Genomic DNA, 24,245 nt, shown 5'->3' with positions numbered 1-24,245 from the left:
TATACTAATTAGTTTTTTATAATTTGATGCAAAGATGATATAATACTAAGTATAGCTTTATATATCTACATTGTTACAAATTTAAGAGGGAATTTTAATAAGTTTAAGTGGGATGCTGTAACAATGGCAGGAATCAAATATCTATTCAACCGTTTTTTACTCAGTGGTTTAACCAGTATGTAACAATAATAAATAGAAAAAGGAAATAAACATTTACAATTATTATCTTTAAACAAAACAATGAGTGTGAGCCAAACCAAAGAAATTAACAAAACAAAACAATCCTTAAATCTAAAGTCTGAACTAGACGACAAAAAGAACTAATGCAAATAAAAACCGAGATTTATAGTGTACACGACACTCTAATTAATCTACAAAACTCCAAATTACACAGGTAGCAAAACACTCAAACTGATCTAACAAAAATCCATCTAAACTAAAACAAACCTAACAAGACGGTTATAGGCTCAGTTAAGAATCACACAATAACCATCACATTATTTTACTTAAAGCCAACGAAGTTCAACAATCAAACTCGAATTACCACAGTAAACTGAGATAATGAATCACTAATCAGCTTAAGCATATCACAAACAAATTGCATGGAGCACAAAAGGCACGCCGAGGCAGAGCACACACCACACACTGGTCTGTCGGGGCTTTAAATCCTTGCTGCTCGTTCGGAGTTTGGTCGAACCGACACCATAATGATGATGGACAGGTGATGAACCAATAAGAAACCTAAGGGTTGAGTAAGCGGAGAGGAGGGTGAAAAAAATAAACAAAGAAAGAAAGAAAGCTAACATCAATCATAACATACATGCATAAAAGAAATTTGAAATATTATAACTTCTTTAGGTATTAAGATGCTGATGACCATAAAACGCATCAACACAGTCTTGTGAAAAGAGTCCATTTACTCTGTATAATGTTACAGAGTTAGTGAAATAGTTTTTATAGTTTTAGAGCATGCAATTCTAAACATAAAAATGTTTGTTTTGTTGATTTATTATTGTTTTATTCCAGCTGAGACGGCCAAATCTCAAACCAGAAAGCCAAAATGTAGCAAAGGCTATCACTGTTCGAGGAACGCATACATGTTAGTGTATAAACAGCAGACAGAAGAGATTAACCAGACGGAGTCTTCTGTTGACGTACCAGGTCAGATTTGCTCACAATAAATGTACTATTATTTATTTTTTTTGTGGCAGCTTAATTTTACAATACCGTCATTGAAATTTTTTTTTCAGCTTTTCTCCAGAAGCTGGTCGAGCAGGACAACAGGAAGTTTGAGGAGTGGTGTAGTGAGATGTCAGACATGCGAAAGCAGAGTGTTGACAAAGGCAAAGCCAAACATGAGGAGGTGAAGGAGCTCTACGAATTGTTACCTGCAGAAGACGGTCTGTAGACATTCCTGGTGCATCTGTTTCTCTCATAATTTGTTAAATCTTTTTTCGTTCTTAACATTTTAGTGTTTTTTTACAGTACTGTTCACAAGTTTCAAACTGGTAATATACTCTCAAAAATACACAGGGTTCCCATACTTCATGAAAGTACTTTTGAATTTCAGACATATGGATTTGAGGCCTGGAAAATATTTAAAAACAAACATAGGTCCTTGAAAGCGCTTTGAAATATAATGTCTTCAAGGTTTTATTTCAACAGTTGTACTCATTTTATCAGTATTTCAGAAACCACATTTGAATATTACCAGTATTGAATACAAAAAATTACTCTGACATTTTTAACGTAACTATTAAGTGTTAGTGAAATGTTAAGTAGAGTAAGGACTTTCATGGTGCTCCATATATTGAGGTATGAAATACAAAGGTGCTTGATTTATGAATGAATTAATGGTACTTTAAAATGTCATGAATCTGCAGTTCTGCAGCGTGGGAATTCTGAATACATTAATAACTGTCAAATTGTAAAATAATATTTGTTTAAAATAGCTTTTAGACAAAATGCTTAGCTGAATATGAAATTTGTATTCTTTTTTTTATATTTTCAAGTTATGTTTAGCAAAGCAAGGAAATATTTCACATTATTTTCTATTGTGTTTTTTTTTTGCTGGAGAAGGTTAGTTTGTCTGGACTAAATAAATCTAAGGTCAATATTATGGTAAGGTCAGTATTTTAGCCCCCTAAAGACGTTTTTTTATTGGACTTTTAGCTGAATGTTAGTATGTTGAAAAAAATATCTAGTAAAAATGTATGTACTGCCATCATGGCAAAGACTCAAGAAATTAGTTGTTTAAAATTAGATATTAAAACTATTATGCTTAATATGTGTTATTATAGTTAAAAATGTGTAAATATATTCTCTCTGTTGAACATGTTGAATATTTCTCAGTTGAGAAATTTTTAGGAAAAGAATTCACAGGAGGGCTAATCATTTTTTCTTCAATCATAAAGAGTCTTTTTTTATCGTTTCTCAAGTGATATTTAGTAGAGCAAGAAAACTTTTACAGTATTTCTAATAATATTTTTTCTTCTGGAAAAGTTTTATTTGTTTAACTTTGAAAAAATAAATCTTCTCTCCGTTAAATAGAACCTAAAAATAAAAGAAATCAAATTTAACAAGTAGGGTAATAATTTATCATTCGAAATTATGCATGTCACTTTTGGTCATTTATAAGCTTTCTTGCTCATTAAAAAATGTCTAACTTCAAGCTTTTGAACAGTAATATAACTCACTGGAGGTTTTTGAATTGGTTTAAAATCATGCGTTTAGATTTTTAATAAGGAATCAATACTCTTGCTTCTTCTGTGTTTTAGGGCAGTCCTATGAGTTTGTGCCTCTTGAGTGGTTGAAGAAATGGCTTGACGACTCCACTGCCATAAAGGAAATCGACAACAGCCAGTTCCTGTGCACCCATGGCAAACTGCATCCTGACAAGATTGGGGAAGCCAAAAGAATATCCTTAAAGGCTGCTGATCTCCTTTTCAGTCGCTACGGAGGAGGACCAAGACTAGACCGTAAGGGTTTTTTTTTTTTTTATCGAACCCTCTTCTCAATCAAGTCCATTAATAAGTGCTTTTAATTTTAAGTGCATTCAGTCATTCATCAATGCATTCATTCATTCATGGTTGGTGTTTAGGTTCATCTCTCTGTAGAGACTGTGTCACTCAGCGATGTCGGGTGATCAGACTGAAAAACCAGCTAAATGAAGATTACAGAGAGGTCACCAATCTTGCCAAATCCGCTTTGAAAAGGTATTAATAACATGAGAAGGTATGTCCTCGTTTGAGGTTTGTTAAATATTTGATAAAGCTGATTCAGTGTATTTTTTGGCTTTGTTTAGTGAAGAATCAGGATTCTGGATTGGGAAGGCTTCTTTAAGGAGCTGGAGACAATTAGCATTAGACCAGCTAGAGGAAGATGAGGAGGAAACCAAACACAACAACAGCAAAATTAATGGAGAGAAAAGCAGCCCAGGAACTAAAGGTACTGAAACTTAGAGAGAATGTTTTTCTCTTGCTCTGTTTAAGTCTTGTTGTGTAGTTGTTGAATTGTTTTTGGTCTGTTTGTCAGCTGATGGGGTTAAAGGAGATAGTGAAGATGGAGACGGTGAAGAGATGAAGAACTTCAATGAAGATATCCTCTGTTATCATGGTTTGTTTGTTTGCTCTGTTAATATAACTAAAACTATATCAATCATTGTTTTTATGAAATAAAAATACTGCCATGGATACATTTGGATAAATTCACATAACATATTACTAGTTATATAGGACACACTTTACAATACATTTCCATTTAATGTTTGTTCTTGTTTTTACTAACGTGAACTAAGAATGGGCAACACTTGTGTTGCATTTACAGCAGTAATTATTGTTCAACATTTACGAATGCATTATTAACATCCAAATTCTTGCTTTTTAACAGTAGTTATTGCACTGTGAGTTAACAAGACTTAAAGGAATTATTCACATAAGAAACTTGTTTAAGATCTGTTGGATTTTCTTTGTTCTGTTTAACAAAAAAGATATTCTGACGAAAGCTGAAACCCTGTCACCCTGACTTCCATAGTATTTGCTTTTTGCTATGGAAGTCAATGGTTACAGGTTTTCAGCTTTCTTCAGATTATTTCCTCTTGTGTTTAATAGAAAAAAGAAACTTAAAAAGGTTTAAAAACCACACTGGGGCGAGTAAATAATTAATAGTTTAAATTTTTGGGTGAACTTTCCCTTTAACAATGGACAATTGCTTGTTTTCATTGACTAACATTAAAAAAGATGAATAAACACTGTAATAAATGTAATGTTTGTTGTTTGTTCGTGTTAGTGAATACATTAATGAAATCTTGTTATCAAAAGATAGAAATAACAGTAAGTGTATCCTTTATTTACATTTTGATACTAATTTTAAAAACTTATTCTGCATAAATTAAATCTTTTAAAGGTCTTTTACCGCTTTAAATGTTGTTAATTGTGTATTATAAATCAGCAGGAAAATAGTGTTTTGTAATATCACTAAATGATTATGATATTTCTTTCTGCCGCAGGGGGTTTGAGTATCTTAGAGAATGATCGACGGCTGGTTTCTGCCGAGGTTTGGAATAAACTAAGGATGTATTTCCCCAAAGCACCAGAGTTCACACAAGATCATGATCCCTGTCAGCAGTGCATGGTAATGAATCAATTATAGCATAGGTGTCATGGATAAAATGTGGCCCTGGAACACAAAACCAGTCATATTTTGTTTGGGTATGTTTTCGCAAAAGCCAAATATACATTGTATCGGTTACAATTATCAGTTAATCTTCAATGCTAAAAATCCCTCCAATATTTAGTAAGGTTATGCTCCATGAAGATATTTTGAATGGTTACTACCATAAATATATCAAAAATCAGTTAGTTATATGCTTTATTAGTAATATGCATTGCTAAAAACGCAATTTGGACAATTTTAAAGGAGATTTTTTTTGTATTTTTTATTTTTTAACTCCCACATTCCATATTTTTAATTAGATGTATCTCAGACAAATATTATCCTATCCTAACTCTGTAAACATCAATGGAAAGATTTATTCATCATTCATATACTGCACAATACACTACCTGACAAAAGTATTGTCTGCGATCCCAGTTGTAATAGCAACAAATAATAACTTGTCGGTAGGTTTAGAAAGGTGGTTCATCTGTTGAACTGCATCTCAATCATCACAAATACTGCAGAAGACCTATTGGAATTAACATGGACCCACAGAAATCTGTCAAGCTTGATGAAGGAAAGATCATGGTTTAAGGTTACAAATCTATCAGTATGGGGATGTGCGTAATATCTGTGGATGGCAACATCAACACCCTGAGGTATCAAGACATTAGTGCTGCCAATTACATTCAAACACAGAAGAGGGCAAATTCTTCAGCTCTTCATACTTCAGCCTCCACATCAAAGTTCCTGAACGCAAAGAAGGTCAAAGTGCTCCAAGAATGGCCAACCCAGTCACCAGACATGAACATTATTGGGCATGTTTGGGGTAAGATTAAGGATGAGACATTGAAGATGAATCCAAACAATCTTGATGGGAGTGCTGCAAGAACACTTTCGTTGCCATTCCAGATGACTTTATTAATAATTGATTTGAGTCATTGCAGAGATGTATGGATGCAGTCCTCCAAGCTCATGGGAGTTATACACAATATTAATTCTTTTTCCACTGCAGCATGACTTTATATTCTAAACTGTACATTATTTCTGTTAAATGACATGACTTTTGTTTAAGCAAAGACTGACCTTACTGTCCTAATTAAATAAATATAAATCAAGCCATGATCATATTTCATTTTGTTAAAATAAGTGTAATCTAGAGGCCTTTGCCTTTCATATAAACCACTTTTGATACCAAATGATCAACTAGAAGTCAAGTTATTATTTGTTGCTTTTAAAACTTGGATAGACTGCAAGACTTTTGTCAGGTCATGTATATGAAAAGATATTTTCAAAATATATTTCCAAACATCAACACTTATGGCTGATTTTGTGGTTTAAGGTCACAAATATCTAATATTTCCATAGCTTATTAAGCGTCTCTTGGTACAGTTTTAGGAAAAAGTATTGTGATTTACTGTCTTTTAGAGGCTGGAAAGAGAAGGGAAAGAGAACGAGGCTTTGAACAGAATGATGGCGAATGAACAGAAGAGCTCTCTGCTCAACCTCTTCCAGGAGAAGAATCGGCCCACGCTACAGAAATGGCCACAGGTGATGTTATTATCTCTTTTTTTTTGTGCTTTCAAAGACTTCTTTATTTCTTTTTTCAAAACTCACTGACATTGATTGTGTTTCTGTTTTAGGACACAGACATTCTGTACATTGTGCCACTTTACTTTGTTGAGGAATGGAAGAAATTTATCAGGTAATGAATTAAGTTGGCGTTTTACTTGAATGATTTTGCTTTATAATATGTATTGGATGATTGTAATGCCTACTGCTATGCTTGATCACACCACAGGAGGCCAGCAAAGGGTAACCCAGTGTCAAATGTGGGGAACAGTATCCTGCTCTGTCCTCACGGAGGCTTCATGTTCACATATGACTCCATGCTGCAAGGAGACGCCCAACAGTGAGTTTCTCACTCCTCACCTCATCAAAAAAGTTTCACTCGTGATTCGTTTCTAAATATATGTACTTTTTACACAAAAATATGCATTAAATTGATCAAATGTCACAGTAAAGATATATAATGTTCTGCAATTTCTTTTTGAGTTACTCCCTAAAAAGTAACTAGTTGAGTTACTTTTTATGAAAATAATGGTCCACGTTACATTTCAGTTACTTTTGCGTTACATTTCTTAACTGGTTGAGGTTTAAACTTTGAGATTTTTTATTTTATTTTAATTAACAATGCACTATATAACCTTCATTTATTTAAAAAAATTGGATAGTTATTTTTTGAGAACTTTCTGAGCCCAGAGCTATACACGCTGTATATACAGATTAATGAACGTTTAAAGCAATGTGTTTGCTACTTTTGTACTTTTTGTGTTCTGAGTGAAGTGTGCCTTCTTGTTTATTAAGCTAAGTTTATTAAGCTAATTAAGCTAAAAAGAAACTCGCATTACATTTTTAAAAATTAACTCAGATTCAGTACTTTTTTTTTAACATTTTTTTTTTTTTTTTTTGTCAGGGATTTTTTATTCTTGCAAATAGCATTTTACATTTTACAACAACCCGCAAAACAATCCCCGAATAGAACATCTGAACTTGCTTTTTCAATGCGATACTTTATTAACTTGCATTACTTGTAATTAGGCTTGGGCCGATAGACGATGGCATCGGACAGTGCACGTCAGACAGTTTATCAAGGATTTACTGCTGGATCGAGTTTCACTATAGTTGTTAAACGTGATATTCAGACATCCCAAGTCTCCTGTAAGTTCCGGGAGTCTCTATGCATTTGCAGGACTCATAATCCCCGCAAACAAGTGATAATCTCCTGGAAATCGCACGTCTCCCTCCCGGTCCTCAAATAAGTCGGTCAACCTTCTCACCCCTGGATCCCTTCTTACTCTTCAGACACGTCGCGTGCAATCTATCAAACAACCAACCCCCAAACCCCTGCTTTTCACATGATGACAATGCCATCGTCCATCGCGATGTTTAAAATTAGACATCATACGATGCCAAATTGGTCGACATCGCCCAACCCTACTTGAAATGCATTACCCCGAACACTGATGTTCTGTTTATCAACAAATCCTAAAAACACTATACATATTAGTGACTCGGTGGCGCAATGGGTATCGCTGTCGCCTCACAGCAAGAAGGTTGTTGGTTCAAGCCTTGGCTGAGTCAGTTGCAATTTCTATGTGGAGTTGGCATGTTCTCCCTGTGTTGGTGTGGGTTTTCTCCGGGTTCTTGGGTTTCCCTCACATATACAAACACATGGAATTGGTGAATTGGGTAAGCTAAACTGGTCCCTAGTGTATGAGTGTGTATGGTTTTTCCCAGTGATAGGTTGCAGCTGGACGGGTATCCGCTGTGTAAAACATATGCTGGATAAGTTGGCGGTTCATTCCGCTGTGGCGACTCAAGATTAATACAGGGACTAAGCTGAAAAAAAAATGAATGAATGATATATGTATATAATTATATAACTATATGTATTTTGATAACATTTAACAATATTTTGTAGTGGAATGAAGGCTGCCTAAATGAGAGGCTTCTTTTAGACATGTTAAAATATCTTTCCAATGTCAATGATCTGAACAGTCTACTTTTTCTTATACAGACATGGACAAAATTGTTGGTTCTCTTCCATTAAAGAAAGAAAAACTACAGTGGAATTTCACTGAAATGACATGAAACTGAAAAAGGCTAATGATTCATCAAAAATGACTGAAAATAAACTACTGAAAATCAAATGTTGCTTTCAAAATGTGGTTCTACAGAAGCATCAAATAAAGCAAGTTAATGAAACTGGCCTGGACAAGATTAAAGGTTACCCACAAATTTGTTCTTGTCAGTACATGTCAATTTAAACAAGAAAGTTGAAATTATTTTTAAACTTACTCGAACTTTAATGTTCATTCATTCATGTTCTTGTCGGCTTAGTCCCTTTATTAATCCAGGGTCGCCACAGCGGAATGAACCGCCAACTTAACACAGCGTATGCCCTTCCAGCCGCAAACCATCTCTGGGAAACATCCACACACACACACTCATACACTATGGACAATTTAGCCTACCTAATTCACCTGTAACACATGTCTTTGGACTGTGGGGGAAACCGGAGCACCCGGAGGAAACCCACGCGAACGTAGGGAGAACATGCAAACTCCACACAGAAACGCCAACTGAGCCGAAGTTCGACCCAGCGACCTTGCTGTGAGGCGACAGCACTACCTACTGCGCCACTGCCTCGTCCCAACTTTAATGTTAAACTTATTTTTGAAACACTCCATGGAGACACGTAATCTACACTTACCATGTTTTAAGCCTGAGTGTTTGTGTTTGTCAATGCACAGTATAGCTCTTCTCTGGCCCGCTGAATGGGAGGTGATCAGCAAAATGTTTCTGGTGGACCAGGTCATCTCCATCTGTCGGATTCATGACAAAACACAAGACAACGGCAATGTGCAATACCAGACTCATCCAGGTGAGAGAAAGCATCGGGCCTCAGGCAGCAGGGGTTCTCCAACTTTTTCTCCAGATTTCCCCAAGCAGGGGTTGTGTTTGACGTGAGAGTGTGTGTGTTGTCCTGTCAGATCTGTGTCGGGAATGCAGAGAGGGCTTCATATTCCAACAGCAGAGGGACATGAGGGAGTACACACAGGCCACCGTGTATGTGCGCAAAGTCATCGACAAGAAAAGAGTGAGTAGTGCTAAAGAAATGGAGATTATCAGTATACTGCCTGGAGTAACTCATCTGTGATCTTTCTTTCTTCTCTCTTTCCCCCCTCTCTCTCTCTCTCTCTCTCTCTCTCTCTCTCTCCCTCTCTCCCCCTCTCCCCCTCTCTCCCTCTCTCCCTCTCTTATAGATGATTAAGGAATCTGCCCCTGAGTTTAGTGTTAGTGGATCAGATGTTGAAGATGAAAAAGAGGAGCCAAAATTAGATGGAGAGAAAGATCCAGACTTCAGTCAGGTATGATTATCTATACATCTATCCGCCTGTCTGTCTGTCTGTCTGTCTGTCTGTCTGTCTGTCTATCTCGATCTCGTTATTTTGTTTGTTGTATTGTTGTTGTTCTATTAGTCATTCTTTGTATCATTTTATTTTTATCATTCTGTAGGCTTTGTTCTATCTATCTATATATCTATATGTCATCAATTGTTCTGTCTATTGTTCTATCTATACTTCTGTTGGTTGTTCAGTCATTCTATTGTTCTATCTATCGTTCTGTCTATCTATTGCTCTATCCGTCATTCTTTCATTCTGTCAGTTGTTCTGCCTGTTGTTCTATAATTCAGTTGTTTTATCAGTCATTTTTTGTCATTCTAAAATTTTATTGTTCTGTCATTATTTTTATAATTCTATTCTTGTCTTTTATCTGTTATTCTTTTTAAAAAAAGAAAAAACAAAAGGATTATATTTAATTTTCCAATTATTTATCCAATATACAGTTATCTATAAATTATCTAAATATGTTTGTCCATTTATCTGTAATGTCCTTTCATGTCTTTTTATTAAACTCTATACATATACTGTTCTTTTACATCTCTATCCAACTATATGCTTTGTTATCTCTCTGTTCCATTTATCTAACTGTCTGACTATCCATTTATGTGTCAGACTGTCTATTCACCTGACTGTTTATCATTCATCTGTGCATCAGTCTGTCTATCCATCCATCCATCCATCCATCCATCCATTCAACTAATTCATTAAACTATTCATACATCTGTTTACCCAACTCTCTATCTGTTGTTTTGTCATTTTGTTTGTCCGTTTTGTCTTTCTATACAACTATCTATCTGACTATCCAACTGTCTAAGGGTGGTTTCTTACTTGTGAATCGATTAATTTGTTCCGAGAACAGGAATTAAAATTTTTACATTGTTGCTCTGTCCTCTTGGTGCGGTTCGCTTTCACAAGGCAAAGTTTCAAAACTGACCAAAAGAGCTAAAACAAGTCACGTGTGAGTAAACTCTCCGCACATTGGTCAGATTTCACGGTTTATTTTGAAGAGTCCCGCTCAGCTGTCTGAAGAAGGAGGAGGGATGCGGTGGGAAGGGGTTAGAAGTGTCCGCGATGTATTTGAGGACCGAGAGGGAGATGCATGATTTACGGGAGATTATCACTCGTTTCTGGGCATCCTCTGTGCATTTGCGGGAGACTCACGAAACTTCCGGGAGACTTGGAAGGTCTGGAATGACCTCGAGCCCTACTCAAAATTCTCTCTTCATATAGCCGTATGCCTATTACATATTCAAAAAAAACCTGTGATAAAACCGGGCTCGGATCGTATCTCTTTCTCACTACAATCGATCCGCTCCAGAGTTCGTTTCAATCGAACCAAGACCATCTCATTCAAGCGATCTTGGAGCTGTTGTTTTGGCGCTGATCTGAGCACGATTGCTGGATTCACATATGCCAAACAAACCTAACAGGAAAAACAAGACAGGTTCCGAAACAAAAGTCTAGGTGTGAAAGCACCCTAACTATCCAACTCTCAAAATGTGTCTAAATATTGTTTTTTGATTTCAACTAAATCTATCTGACTCTCTCAAGTCTCTATCTGTCTATTCACCTATCCATCTGTGTGTCTAATGCTCCTCTCCATCCATCAGACTGAGGGTGGAGCCAAAAGGCAGAAGCTGAACGATACTGTCTCTCTTCCTACGGCTGTCGTAACCACCACATCTAAGTCAGGCATCAGGAGGAGCACAAGGCACCGGAAACTGCGTGGCGAAAAAGCCCTCATCGTTTCTGCCAATCAGACGCTCAAAGATCTCAAGATCCAGGTCTGACCATGATGAAATGTTTCTTTATTTTTTTTTTATTCTGTTTTGCAACATCATTTCAAATGATTGCCTCCACAGATCATGCACGCGTTCTCAGTGGCTCCATTCGATCAAAACCTTTCCATAGACGGACGCTGTTTAAAAGACGACTCTGCCACATTGGGAAGTCTTGGAGTCATACCTGAGAGCATCATTTGCCTTAAGGTACAACTCAGTACTTGGACAATAGATACATTGGCTATTTAGCTGCTTGCTGAGACATGATTTTTTTAGAAACCATTTTAAAGGAATAGTTCACCCAAATATTTTAATTCTATCATTAATACCTCATTCTCCTGAGCAGTACATTTCAGTGAGGAATTGGTCCACTGCCGACAGTACCCTTAAGCCTCATTCATACTACGAGCGACTCACAGCAGCAAAGCGACGTGCGACCGCTTATTTCAATGGCGATTGAGTGACTAAATTATATCAGAATCATATACCGGCCCTTACCTAGTACCGAACCAAACTGCCCAGTAGAAACAGGCCATATTTACACACTGTCAATCTCCAGAGACCTTCTTTCATCTTTGGGACTTAAATGAAGATGTTTTTGATTAAATTAGGAAACGCATCCTGAACTAACATTAAGAATACTGTTAAATAGTCATTAGTTTTGTTTTATTTTGTACTCAAAAGTTCTTGTAGATTATTAAATTATGGTTAAACCACTGATGATACATGGGATGTTTTGATGATATTCTTGATACCTTTCTGAATATGTCATGACCCTTGCTGTCTATGGAAGCTTAGCAATTTCTCCGATTTCATAAAAATACATCTTGTGGGTTTGGAGTGACATGATTGTGAATAATTAATTGTTATTTTTTAGTACACAGTCTCTTTTTGATGCTTTAATTTGATGCTCAGAAACCATTTGAAGTATTGTCAGTGTTGAAAATTGTGCTGCTTAAAGGGACAGTTCACCCCAAAATTAAAATCATTTACTTACCGCCACTTGTCACAAACCTTTATGAGTTTCCCTTTTCTGTTGAACACAAACGATGGCATTTTGAAAAATGTTAAAACTATTGACTTCCATGTTTCCAACATTTTTCAAAATGATTTGATTTTGATGATTAGAAAGTTCAGAGAACAGCATTGATTTATTTCTAAACATGTTTTACAGGCTGATGAACCCATTGCTGATTATGCTGCAATGGATGATGTTTATCAAGGTGAGTGCTTTTAACATTAGCTTAAATCACTGTCAAATTTCTGAACATGTTTGACATTATTGTTTGTTTGTTTTTTTTCAGTCTGTATGCCTGAAGAAGGATTTAAAGGTATGTTTAAGCTTAGATAATTTCTTAAATGAAGCCTAACCTTTAAAGGTGCAGTGTGTACGTTTGACACCTAGTGGTTGAACTAGGTATTGCATTCCTGGATCAAAACAAACACAAGTTCAGGTTGCCTGATTGACCAATAGGAGCGAGTCTGACAATCGAGCCTAAAGCCTGATTTAAAGCTTGTTCTATATAAAGGCAACAGACCGCGATAGAAGGAATATTTCCATAAACGGCTTCTATTTCTTGCAGCTGAACAACAGAAAACCGACAATAATCACCTCAGGTACACCTCATGTGCTTTATTCAGTGTTAAATGCTAATAATGAGAGTTTGAATGCCATTTTACATGACATTTATTGCCATACTACTGAAAGCAGCAGCAGATAGTTCACCTCAGATCTTGAAAAAAATAAACCATTTGAAATTGAAATTTAGTACTGTGAATCACATATCAGTGATTCGGCTTATACATTTAATAATGTTAAAGAGGTTTAAAGTGTATTAATTAGATTACAAACCTTGCCATTTCATTAGAGTGCAGTGAGTGCACTATCCTGTGTGTTGCTCCCTCCAGCAACAAACGAGCAAGAGTCTTTATTTCTACTGACTGGTTTATTTTTCACATCGATTCTTCAGTTCTCAACATGATCAGAAGACATCAGACGCAGGACTTTACATTAACACCCGCCAACCCGCCAAATGCGGGTAGATTTCAGCTTTGCCACTAGCCACTTTGGCCACTTTGGCAGGTTGGAAATAATTTTTACATTGTAGATTTCTTAAAGCAGGGTTCTACTCGACAGTAAGGATGGCCCAATATGCGTGCAAATGTGATCTTAGAATCGAGAAACAGCACGACTGAAAACAACTTAGTTCGCGCGAGACAAAGCAGGTGAATACTGTATGAGAGGATGATTACTCCTGTTTACTTGCGCTTTTTTCCGTTCACTTGCGTTCGGTTCTCTTTGAAAAAGACTAGACAAAAAACGATGCTCGTGTACCCACAGTCCTGCCGCTTTTAAGAGCTCAAGATTGAAAAATATATATATATTTGTAAGCAACATCAGCAGTCACTGCTTTTGTTTTAATTATTCTCAGGCACGTGATCATCCTTTCACTATCACTCGTGGTATTTTACCTGCTTTCTTTTGCTTACAGTTAATTTTGTTAATATAGTTTAATTATCATCCTTTACAATAACATTTCTTTAATATGAGATTAACCAACCATTTGTGTGTAGTAACTGCTGATCTGGGACAACACAACATCTAAATCAAGTCATTTTAGCATATCAAAGTCACATTTATTTATATAAAATATATTTTTCAAACAACAAAATTGTGGCTAGTGAAAATGGCAAGTGGCTAGTAATGTTGGAAATCTACTAGCCACGGTGGCTGGTGATCAAAAAAGTTAATGTAAAGCCCTGATCAGACGTATACCAGTCGTAAAAACTAAAAAACATACAGCAATAAATTACAGTAGTGTATTTTGGTATCAAATTAATCCAAATCACCACATTAAAGTCACAAATAATATAATTATCACCGATTCTTAACTAATACAATTTACCTTAAAATCACACAGCTCATGAACAAGCACAGTTAAATACAAACACTAAACATAAACAAAATAGCATTACACTTAGAATCAAACAAAACCAACAAATCATACAAAACAAACATACCTCATCAGCTGGTTAAGGAAGGGAGAAACTAAGGAAAAGCATAAGCCTTAGCATCCCTTACCTTTTGAATTGCTTGTGGCACTAGTGAGTGAATGCATTTTGTCTGCTCACAGTGGTGCATCATCTTTATATTTCCCTACACAAACAGCTCCGCTAAGTGAAACTGGCATAAGAATTTAAAGACACACTACATCACTGTGCTTCTGAATGGCTGTATTTAAATTTCTTTCATGCTACGTCTGGTGCAAACAGGCAAATTGCTTATCACTGCAAATCTGGTCACGCAGCGTATTGTTAGGACACGGATACAATTTAATCAGCTCACCTAATGTTTAAACTTATAATATTTATACTATTAGCTAATTAATAACAGCCTGATGTGGAACTCTGAATCTGCGTCTCATTTCGGAGTCTGCTACTGTCCACCGGAGGTCACGTTTCAGTCATGGACACGCACTTTGAGAGCCTTTCTGACTGACGGAATGAATGAAATATGCTGTTTTCCCCCAAGGCAACCTGGGGTGCTGAAATATAATTGGCTAAAGTGGCATTAGGCAGGTTAAAAGAACCAAAACAAACATAACTCACATTTTCAAAGCGGAATATCTGACTTCAGTATTGTTTTTCAGATAAACAAGAATGTTCACTTAACATGATTCTTAATTATCTGCAAATATATTATGGTACTTTTATGCTTTAGAAGAGTCAAGAACTTACACACAGCACCTTTAAAGTCTTTATAAAAGTATCAGGAATGCAATATTATCAAGCAGTTTTCAGACTCTGCCATACTTGTTTTTCTTTTGCCAGGCACTGGGCTTTTAGGACACTGAGGAACAATGCTGATGACGTCTGAGCAAGGATAAAGCTTGAATTAAACATAGATGTTCATTCTTGGGATGAATTCTCCTTTTGTTTGGTCGTTTTATTTGTTTTTGAATGTTGCGACAACTTCAGAAATGTTGTTTTGCTTTAAGAAACATCGTGTTGGCTTTTAATATTGAAAGATGTTGATGCATTCTGCAAGGTTTTGTGGTCGTGCGTAACCATGACTGTGAAAAATACGGGTCGACATTTCCTCGAAGGATGTTCCATTTCAAGGAAAATCTGAATTCCTCCTCGCTTGTCGCAATGTCGTGTTCAGAGATTATGATCATATTTTGTGTGTGAAACAGTACGTCTCTGTAAATCCTTTGTTGAAAAGAAGCTTGTGACGGCACTGCAATAGAGCTCTTACATATTTAAGAGTGCATGAGCAACTTGAATATTAAAAAAAGAATAATAAAATAAAAAAATTAGTCTTTGTTTCATTAATGTAAATAACCTCGTCGAAAATACAGCAGTGAAGAGACGTCTATAAAGATGAGGATAATTAGGAGACGCTTCCAGAAGTGGGAGATGTTTCAGCATTGCTAAATAGTTTAGACATGTTCTGCTACTTGAACAATTAAGCAGACATTTGTGTGAACTTTTCTGTATGTTCTTTCATATGGGCAATAAATATTCTTTTTACATCTATGTACATTTGTTTTATATGAGTACATATGTTTTATCGTCACGTAGGAATGATTAGCCACATTGCTATAATGTTATGATTTTATTTTTAGCATTGAACATATTCCTCATTTGTTGTTTCTTGTCTAACCCGCTGAAAAAAAACAGCTTAAACCAGCTTAGGCTGGTTTAAGCTGGTCAACCAGCCTGGTTTTAGAGAGGTTTTGGCCATTTCCAGGCTGGTCTTAGCTGGTCAAACTGGGACCAGTTAAAACCAGCTTGGCCTGCCAGGTTTAAGCTGAATATCGCTGGTTTTGGCTGGGCTCCGAGCCTGCCAGTGTTGCCAACTATTTTCAATGAAAAGTAGCTAAATGTTGCCAGATGGTGTCAGGTACTAATTTGCATATCAGTGACGTCATCACGTACTATCTAACAAGCCCATAAAGTCTTTGCAGTGTATTATATTATATTAAATTAAAACGTCAAATCCAGATGCACAATAAATAGGTTCTTATTAACATACTACTTTGCGTGATGACGTCATTGCGTAATCAAAACTCAAACTACATCTTTATGTATTATACGAAATAATTTGTTCTCTCAAATTGACTGGGCATCTCAGCAAAAGCATTATTTGAAATGCGTCCATTTAGATTTGTATGAACAATATAGTTGACTAATAGTAAAAGTAAACACTTTTTGATTTGAATTTTTTTTTTTTTTTAAATATAACACTGATAATGAGCAACAGCTTGTGTACTCACTCTTTTTAACTTGTGAAATTAACACATTTGTGAAAGTGACAACAATTATAGCACTATTGGAATTTATTGCTACCTAAATAACCAACAATTATACATGTTAACAAATATCATGAAATTAACAGCTATGAAAAACACTAACAAAAAGCTAGCAATTTACTGAGTGAAGCCTTCAGCCACTGCTCTTTTGAGTCACTTTTTAAAAATTGCTTAAAGTAGCCAAATGAATGTTAAAAATTGCTAAATTTGTTGCTAGGTTTTTTTGCGAGAAAAAAAAGTTGCTAGGGTAGCATGAAAAGTTGCAAAATCTAGCAATAAAATTGCTAAGTTGGCAACACTACAGCCTGCTAGGCTGGTCAAACTGGTTTTAGCTGGTCATCTCCCAGCCTGATCATCAGCTGCTGGAAGACCAGGCTGGAAATCGCTAAAACTCCTCTAAAACCAACCAACCAGCCTAGGCTGGTTTAAGGTGTTTTTTAGCAGGGTAATCATCTGGAAAATGCTGTACAATGGCTATTATAAGTTTATGAGTAAGATGAAGATAAAAATGCTTTAATTACACTGCTTGTTTATATGTATAACGTTACTATTTTGCGTTAAATTTGTATCGAAATGACCAAGATGTTTTTGCAGAACTCCCACATACCTCATTTACTTATGATATGTTACCTGTTGTGAAAAATCCCAAATTATTACTTGTTCAGTAAACGCATCCATGTATTTTTCACGTTTTATACACAGTAGCTATCGCTTGTTTTAATTGGTTTAGGATCCAGGGACGTGACAAGAAGATCGATGACTACGGAGTGTTATTTGTGCCTTTCTATTTCTAATGACCCTTCTTTTAAACCTTTCCCGAAAACCAGCTGTTCGTTATACGCATGCGTGCAAAGGCGCTACAAATACTAGAGCACATGCGCAGTATGTCATCTGAGAGACCGCAGATATTTACGCGCATGCGCACTATCAAAATGTTTTGTGGCCGAATCTTTATTTCGCAGCGGAATGTTGTCCTTCGAAGGAGTTTAAATAAAGAGCCGGATCATTTGAATTTAAAGGTAAAGGCGTAGAAGTGTTTAGCTGTGGACTTTAGCAGGTCACAATATTTGGCTCCAAAATCGAGCAATTTGTGTTTATGAAGCTCTTTTTTCAAAAGCTCTTTTATTGTTGGCATTAGGTAACGTTAGCATCACATGTTAGCCGATCCCCGAAATGTCACTCGTTAACTTACATGTGGTTATATCACATTTAGCTTAGCCTGTGTAGCCAAATGAGTATTGTAATGAAGATAAAGTCCTCTAATTGGCTTTTTATACTGATTATGTTATATAATGTGTACATTGCTTTCCTTTTAATTGTGTTTGGAATAAACAGGCTGAAATATCTACCTCGAAATAATGGCTCATCTTATGTATTGCTGTTTGTTTTCTTCATTTTTGTCTAAATATTATAAACTATTAGAACTGCTGACTTGAAGACCTGATATGTTACGAAGCATTTACTGGACTACAGCACTGTGCATTCATAGCCCTTTACTATAGCGCTGTAACTTGACATTTTCACCTTTTTAGTGTATGAATGCAGGTGTGCATGTGAGAGTGTATGGGTGTTTCCCAGTGCTGGGTTGTGCTGGAAGAGCATCCACTGCGTAAAACATATGCTTGAATAGTTATAACGTTAGATCATTCCGTTGTGGCGACCGCTGATTTCCTACTTTTTAAGGGACTAGGCTGTAGGAAAATGAATGAATAAGTATAGACTTCTCATGACTACTTTTGTGCTGATATTGTCTATGAAAAGCAGAAATTTTAATTCCCCAATATGTTTGCTTCTTTTCTTTTCATAATGAAAATCTAAAATGTTGCTGAAAAGTAACTTGAGAAATGTCTTGGTTTCTCAAAAACAAAAGAAAATAACCAAATAAAAATAAACACAATTCATAAGAAAACCAGTGTTATTTTTCTCCACTGACATTTATTTAATAAATAAAAATCTTTCCTTAATTAAAAATATTTTAAATCAATAAAAAAATACTAAATTAATTTTACCCCTTACCTCACAATTTTCTTGCAATTTTCAGCACAAACTTTAGTTTTAAACTTTTAAATACTTGTAATTTACTTGTAAATACTGAGTTACCAGTTTCTCCTTTATAAAGATATAAAAAAATGTGAGATTAGTGCTTGAAATGAGAAAAAAATATCTCGATATATTAAGAAAATCAACTGAAGACTTTAATTGAGGTAAAGTTAGATTTTTTTTTGCACATTCATTCATATTCAGCCCTATATTGTTTACCACGCTACTTTTAATATTCGGTCTGAGGTCGCATGTAAGTTTGCCTTCAAAGCAACATTTGTACTATTTAATTGACTGTGAACAATGTTGTATTTTGATAGTCTTTGGCTGCTTTTATTATTTCACTATATTGAATATTAGTATTCGTACACTGTATTGTACAATAGTTCACTATATTAGTACCCTGTATTGAATATTAGCACACTAATATTGAATATTAGTATTATTCTAAAATAATACAATTTTAAAATTAGATTATTAAGTAGAAATTCTGAATGTGCGAATATAAAACCAACTTTACCTCGATACAATACATCTTCCTGCTTTCATATTTTCCTTGTTTTCCAGTACTAATATCTAAAAACACTCAAGTCAAGATATCACAAACTTAATATGAAAACCTGACTATGTATTTTTTCTGACTGTATATGTTTTCTAAAAACATTCATTATCTGTGTGTGGAGTGGGAGAAATGGATGCAGACTCGGTGCAGTTGCAATCTGAGGTGCATACAATCCTTTTTAATGTCCACCCCTGACAGTGACGTCACTACCCACACAGCAACATTTCTCTGGTCCACACAATCAGATTTTGCTTGGCCCACATGCCGCAGTGAATTACAGTACATGACTGGACCAAGTCTGGCTTCCAGACAAGGGCTAAACATGGACCATATCTGGGTCAAGTCACAGTCAAGTTAATAACTCATAACTGGGCCTGAACTGGGCCAGATAGTTTTGCAATGAAATTGATAAACCCATGAAGCATTGGGCTTTAAGCACACTATGGCTATGCTTTTTCTTGAAGCGACCTGATTGATGAATTTTTTTATTTACTCAAAGTGGTTTATTCATAAACTATTTTCGAGAGAATCACGTGATTATAATTGCTTTCAGCTGGTCCTGCATTATTCAATTTATGATTGACCAATCAGATGATTCCTAAGCCACTATAAATACTCTAAGTTCCATATAACAGCCATCTTTGTTTTGAAGAATCCCCCTTCCTCCCCTACTCCTCCTCCTTTCCTAGATGGGTGGCATGGTGGCCCAGTGGTTAGCACTGTTGCCTCACAGCAAGAACGTCACTGGTTCTAGTCCTCACCAAGCCAGCTGACGTTTCTGTGCGGAGTTTATACGTTCTCCTTGTGCTCACATGGGTTTCCCCCGGGTTCCTCTCACCGTCCAAAACATGCGACTTAAGCGATTTGTCTGTGAATGAATCTCCGTCATGAATGACTGCTTCACTGTCTGACAATAATACCAGTTTCTGACATCTCAGCATCTCGTTGTCACATTTCTTTTGCATTGTTTGCTTATTTTATTGAACAAAACTAGCATAAGCCGAGTATTTAGTGCAAGTTGGTTCTACTTTGCCTTATGGTGAATGCAGTAAGTGACTATTATAATCAATATATTACCTGTTCAGCACAAAAGTTCATAACATACAAAATCGTAAAAAACTAAATCTTACCTACAATATGTTTCGCCTTTGTGCGTTTTTTTCTTTGTTTGCTCGTTACTACACCCTTAGACAGCTCTAAAGTCCAGCATCTACACGTAATAACACTGTCTTGACTAGTGCGATTGAATGATATTTGTCCTAGGAGCACTATACAAATGTGGCAGTGCTATTGACGCACACTCAGGGTCCCTATGCGATATCAAGTGTATATATCTATGTTCATTAGCCACTACAGCAGGGGAGTTCTCGAGATCTACCTGAGCTCAAACTCCCCTCTCCCCTTGCAAATGGGAGGGAGCCCAGTGTTTGAGGATCTTATGAGCTCAGGACAGCATGCCAAACAAGCTTTATAATCGATCATCAGCTAAGTGTGAACTCCTGAAAATAATGTTCATGTATTTTAAGTGTGGGTCAAGACAGGCTAAACTGATGTGGACCACATATTAATTTTTAACATCTGGGCCAAATACTACATTTACATTTAGCCCAAATCTTTTTGTGCCACTTTAAAGACGGTGCCAACTCTGTCAAACCCAGGCCATGTTTGGCCCACATGCTAAATGCCAGTGCCGGATGAGCGCCTCCTGTGCCAGCTTTATCTGGGCCACAATTCTTTGCTACCTGGGTAGCTCCATTGAGTGCATTGTGTCTGACATTGCATCTCTGAGATAGGCAGTCTCAGCTTGCAAATCGAAGTCTGTATCAAGATACTATTGGAGAATTGCACTTAATTATGTCTTACCACTGCCATTAAAAACACACTTCCCGCTCTTACTCTAGCACACAGGTGTCAAACTCAGTTCCAAAAGGGCCGCAGCTCTGCACAGTTTAGTTCCAACCCTAATTAAACACACCTGATCAAACTAATTGAGTCCTTCAGGCTTGTTTGAAACCTACAGTTAAGTGTGTTGGAGCAGGGTTGGAACTAAACCCTGGAATTGAGTTTGACACCCCAGTGGTCTTGCACTTAATTCTCTGAGCACAAACAGTTCCTTTGTATAATTAGCACTTCTTGTGTATTGCCTCTTCTTGTTGAATCGCTGAATTCCTCCTTAATTCTAAAGCTATATGACTAAATGTAAATATAAAACTAATATCTCACTTAAAAAACGTATTTTCTTCTCATCCATCTGTAAACAGGTCCAAAATGGAGCTGCCAAACTACAGCCGACAGCTCATGCAGCAGCTTCACACTTTACGAAAAGAGAAAAAGTTCTGCGACTGCTCCATCCTGGTGAGCGAAACCCCTCACCCTGCCCACAAACTGGTGTTGGCCGCCTCCAGTCTGTTATTCAAGTCTGTTCTGGAAAGTTCTGACAGCATCTCTATCAACACAGACCTGCTGTCCTCTCAGGAGTTTTCCTCTCTTCTGGATCTGGTGTACACCGGGAAACTGCCACCAGGAAAACACAACTTAACCCGCCTCATAGCCGCCGCAGACAGTCTGCAGATGTTTGATGTGGCTGTCGGCTGTAAAAACATCCTGACTGACCTCATGAAACAGACTGAGCCCATAGACCCACAGGTTATAAAGCCTGACAGTGTTGTGGAGCAGGTTAAAAGAGAAGAGAGGAATCTGCAAGGTAAAAGATTGAGATTTTCAGTTTGAGGTTGCTTTGTTTGAGGTGTTTTTTGTGAATTGTGTTTACGTCTGTGTTCAGAGGACAATGCAGTCGAGATGATTTCTCATGATCGAGCTGGTCTCATGAAGATCCTACAGAGAGGAAAGTCTCATGTTCAGTTTCTTGAGGCCTGGGATGCAGTTTCCACAGAAGAGCGACAGGTACAATTTTAGTAGGAGAGATGAATAATCAAGAATAATTAAGACTTCATGAATGAAACCAACTAAGAATTGCATCTATTTGATCAAAATACTACAGATTATCCCAGTTTTTATTGAATCAATATATGTGACTTTGGACCACAAAAAAAGTCAAATTTGTTTGACCACAAAAAAGTCAAAAAGTCAAAAATTCTTTGCTATTTTTTCACATCATGTATAAGCTGTATAAATAATATTTTTAATAGGATAATGTTAGTCTCATTTGCAGCTCTCTAAATGAAGTGCTCAGCAATACTAATCAAAAATTATTTGCTGTAGGAAATTTACTAAATATCCTCATGGGACATGATCTTTCCTTAATAGTCTGATGATTTTTGGAAAAAAGGAAAAATGTATAATTTGGAACATTAGACTTTAGATATTTAAGATACTTCAAAATGTATTATATCATGGCAAAATTATTTTGTGCATCAATATTTGTCTTTATTGTTGTATAATCTTACAGAAATCATTATAATATCTAAGAAACATCTTATTGTTTAGAACAGCTTTTGCTGCGTAATATGTTTGTGAAAATGTGGATACTCTCTCTTTAAAGATTTCCACTTAAAAGCGAATGAAAATATAGTTTTCGAACTAAACTGTTTTAAAGTGACAAAAAATAAACGAAAGCCCTTTATTTTACTTTATATTCATCAAAAAATAATGAAAAACTGATTTTTTTAAAACATTGATAATGATAATGCTGCGCAATGATGGATTTGCTATTTAGTGTTTGGACCGCAGTGAAAATTAAACCACTGAACTGAACTAAACTGAACTTCAACTCCGAAAACTGGACTGACAGTTTTAATCTAAATTTTGTTGAAATTCTGATTTTGTTAAGCTGCTTTGACACAATCTACATTGTAAAAGTGCTATAGAAATAAAGATGGATGAAATTTAATTACAATAATTATTTATTATAATTTTTAATTAACATATTAGAATTAATTTTGGAAAAAAAGAAAATTGTATCATATTAGAAGTAAATCACAATTTATATTATATTAAAATATAAAACAGTTATTTTAAATCATGACATTATTTCACATTATTACCAATTTTTTATTTAGTTTTATACAAGTTAACTCTATGGAAGGTAAATCCTGCCAATTTTAAATAAATCAAATAAAATGAAAATCAGATTAACAATTTCATTTTAAAACACTGTTCGCAAAATATCTGACAAAATTGTAAACAAAATGAAATTATTTCATATTAATTTTCATTTTTACTTTGACAACACATCGTCCCTGTCAAATTAATAATTTAAAAGAAGTTGCCGATTTAACATTTCAATTTCACTGCATTTCCACGTCAAGACTGCCAATATTAAAATAAAAAGCCAAACTGAAAAATAAAATGCAAACACAATTTTTACAAACCGTGTTATTAATGTTCACGCTATATTATGTCAATGCATTCATCAGCTAGAAAATTCCCATAATGTATCGTCAGGGTTTGCGCGCCGAATGAATTTCTGGTTCTGACCACAAGATGGCGTCTAAAGCACACTAAAGTTTCAAAATTAAATATTATTTAATTAAAGTAACGTTTGTATACGTGACATTAATTAAAAATCTTTGTTTCATTACTAATAGAAAGCTCACTAAGTGTTAAATACCTATCACAGGGTCTGACTAAGAAGTCAAATCTAATCCTATGAGGCTTTTATCTAATGATAAGAGATTCATCAAACGGAGAAACAAACAAAACCGGTTTCCGACCGTGGTAAAGTTCAATTTAGTCACTCGTTTCATTCAGTTCTTCAAGTGGACTATATTAGTGGACTGATGTAGGGAGTAGTGAATGAGGGTATCCATCATCAGTCTTGGTGAGCATAAGGCTTAATTATTATAATAGTTAGCATTACTAGCAGAATAGTTTTAATAACTCATCTCTGATAACTGATTTATTTTATCTGTCATGATGACAGGAGGCTACATAATGTTTTATTAGATATTTTTCAAGACAC

At 35.7% G+C, this 24,245-nt stretch overlaps 2 protein-coding genes across 18 annotated transcripts in view; both read left to right on the top strand.

Annotated features, from left to right (window-relative positions):
- Positions 1 to 15,948, top strand: part of usp48 (ubiquitin specific peptidase 48) — a 190,017-nt gene extending 174,069 nt beyond the window's left edge. For 6 of the 8 annotated variants that reach the window (XM_073915462.1, XM_073915461.1, XM_068224096.2 and 3 more), the window contains exons 11-28: positions 1,027 to 1,161; positions 1,251 to 1,400; positions 2,778 to 2,978; positions 3,101 to 3,215; positions 3,305 to 3,447; positions 3,535 to 3,615; positions 4,508 to 4,632; positions 6,085 to 6,207; positions 6,300 to 6,361; positions 6,458 to 6,568; positions 8,973 to 9,103; positions 9,213 to 9,319; positions 9,486 to 9,590; positions 11,237 to 11,410; positions 11,489 to 11,614; positions 12,582 to 12,630; positions 12,712 to 12,738; positions 15,239 to 15,946. In XM_073915462.1, coding sequence (XP_073771563.1) covers positions 1,027 to 1,161; positions 1,251 to 1,400; positions 2,778 to 2,978; positions 3,101 to 3,215; positions 3,305 to 3,447; positions 3,535 to 3,615; positions 4,508 to 4,632; positions 6,085 to 6,207; positions 6,300 to 6,361; positions 6,458 to 6,568; positions 8,973 to 9,103; positions 9,213 to 9,319; positions 9,486 to 9,590; positions 11,237 to 11,410; positions 11,489 to 11,614; positions 12,582 to 12,630; positions 12,712 to 12,738; positions 15,239 to 15,261 — 1,988 coding nt within the window. In that variant the 3' untranslated portion in view covers positions 15,262 to 15,946. 8 annotated transcript variants of the gene reach the window in all.
- A 704-nt stretch (positions 15,949 to 16,652) lies between these two features.
- The window catches only part of zbtb40 (zinc finger and BTB domain containing 40), a 33,057-nt gene continuing 25,464 nt past the window's right edge, over positions 16,653 to 24,245 (top strand). For 4 of the 10 annotated variants that reach the window (XM_073916990.1, XM_073916989.1, XM_073916986.1 and 1 more), the window contains exons 1-4: positions 16,653 to 17,741; positions 21,586 to 21,679; positions 21,783 to 22,028; positions 22,107 to 22,228. In XM_073916990.1, coding sequence (XP_073773091.1) covers positions 17,565 to 17,741; positions 21,586 to 21,679; positions 21,783 to 22,028; positions 22,107 to 22,228 — 639 coding nt within the window. In that variant the 5' untranslated portion in view covers positions 16,653 to 17,564. Of the gene's footprint in view, positions 17,742 to 18,567; positions 21,233 to 21,434; positions 22,029 to 22,106; positions 22,229 to 24,245 lie in introns of those variants that run through there. The other 6 variants (XM_073916992.1, XM_694726.11, XM_073916991.1 and 3 more) reach the window with 3 other exon arrangements.

This window comes from Danio rerio, chromosome 11 (assembly GCF_049306965.1).
Source record: "Danio rerio strain Tuebingen ecotype United States chromosome 11, GRCz12tu, whole genome shotgun sequence".
In the NCBI taxonomy this organism is placed as follows: domain Eukaryota; kingdom Metazoa; phylum Chordata; class Actinopteri; order Cypriniformes; family Danionidae; genus Danio; species Danio rerio.
Note: the sequence above shows the minus strand (reverse complement) of the source record. Positions and strands in the feature narration are given on the sequence as shown.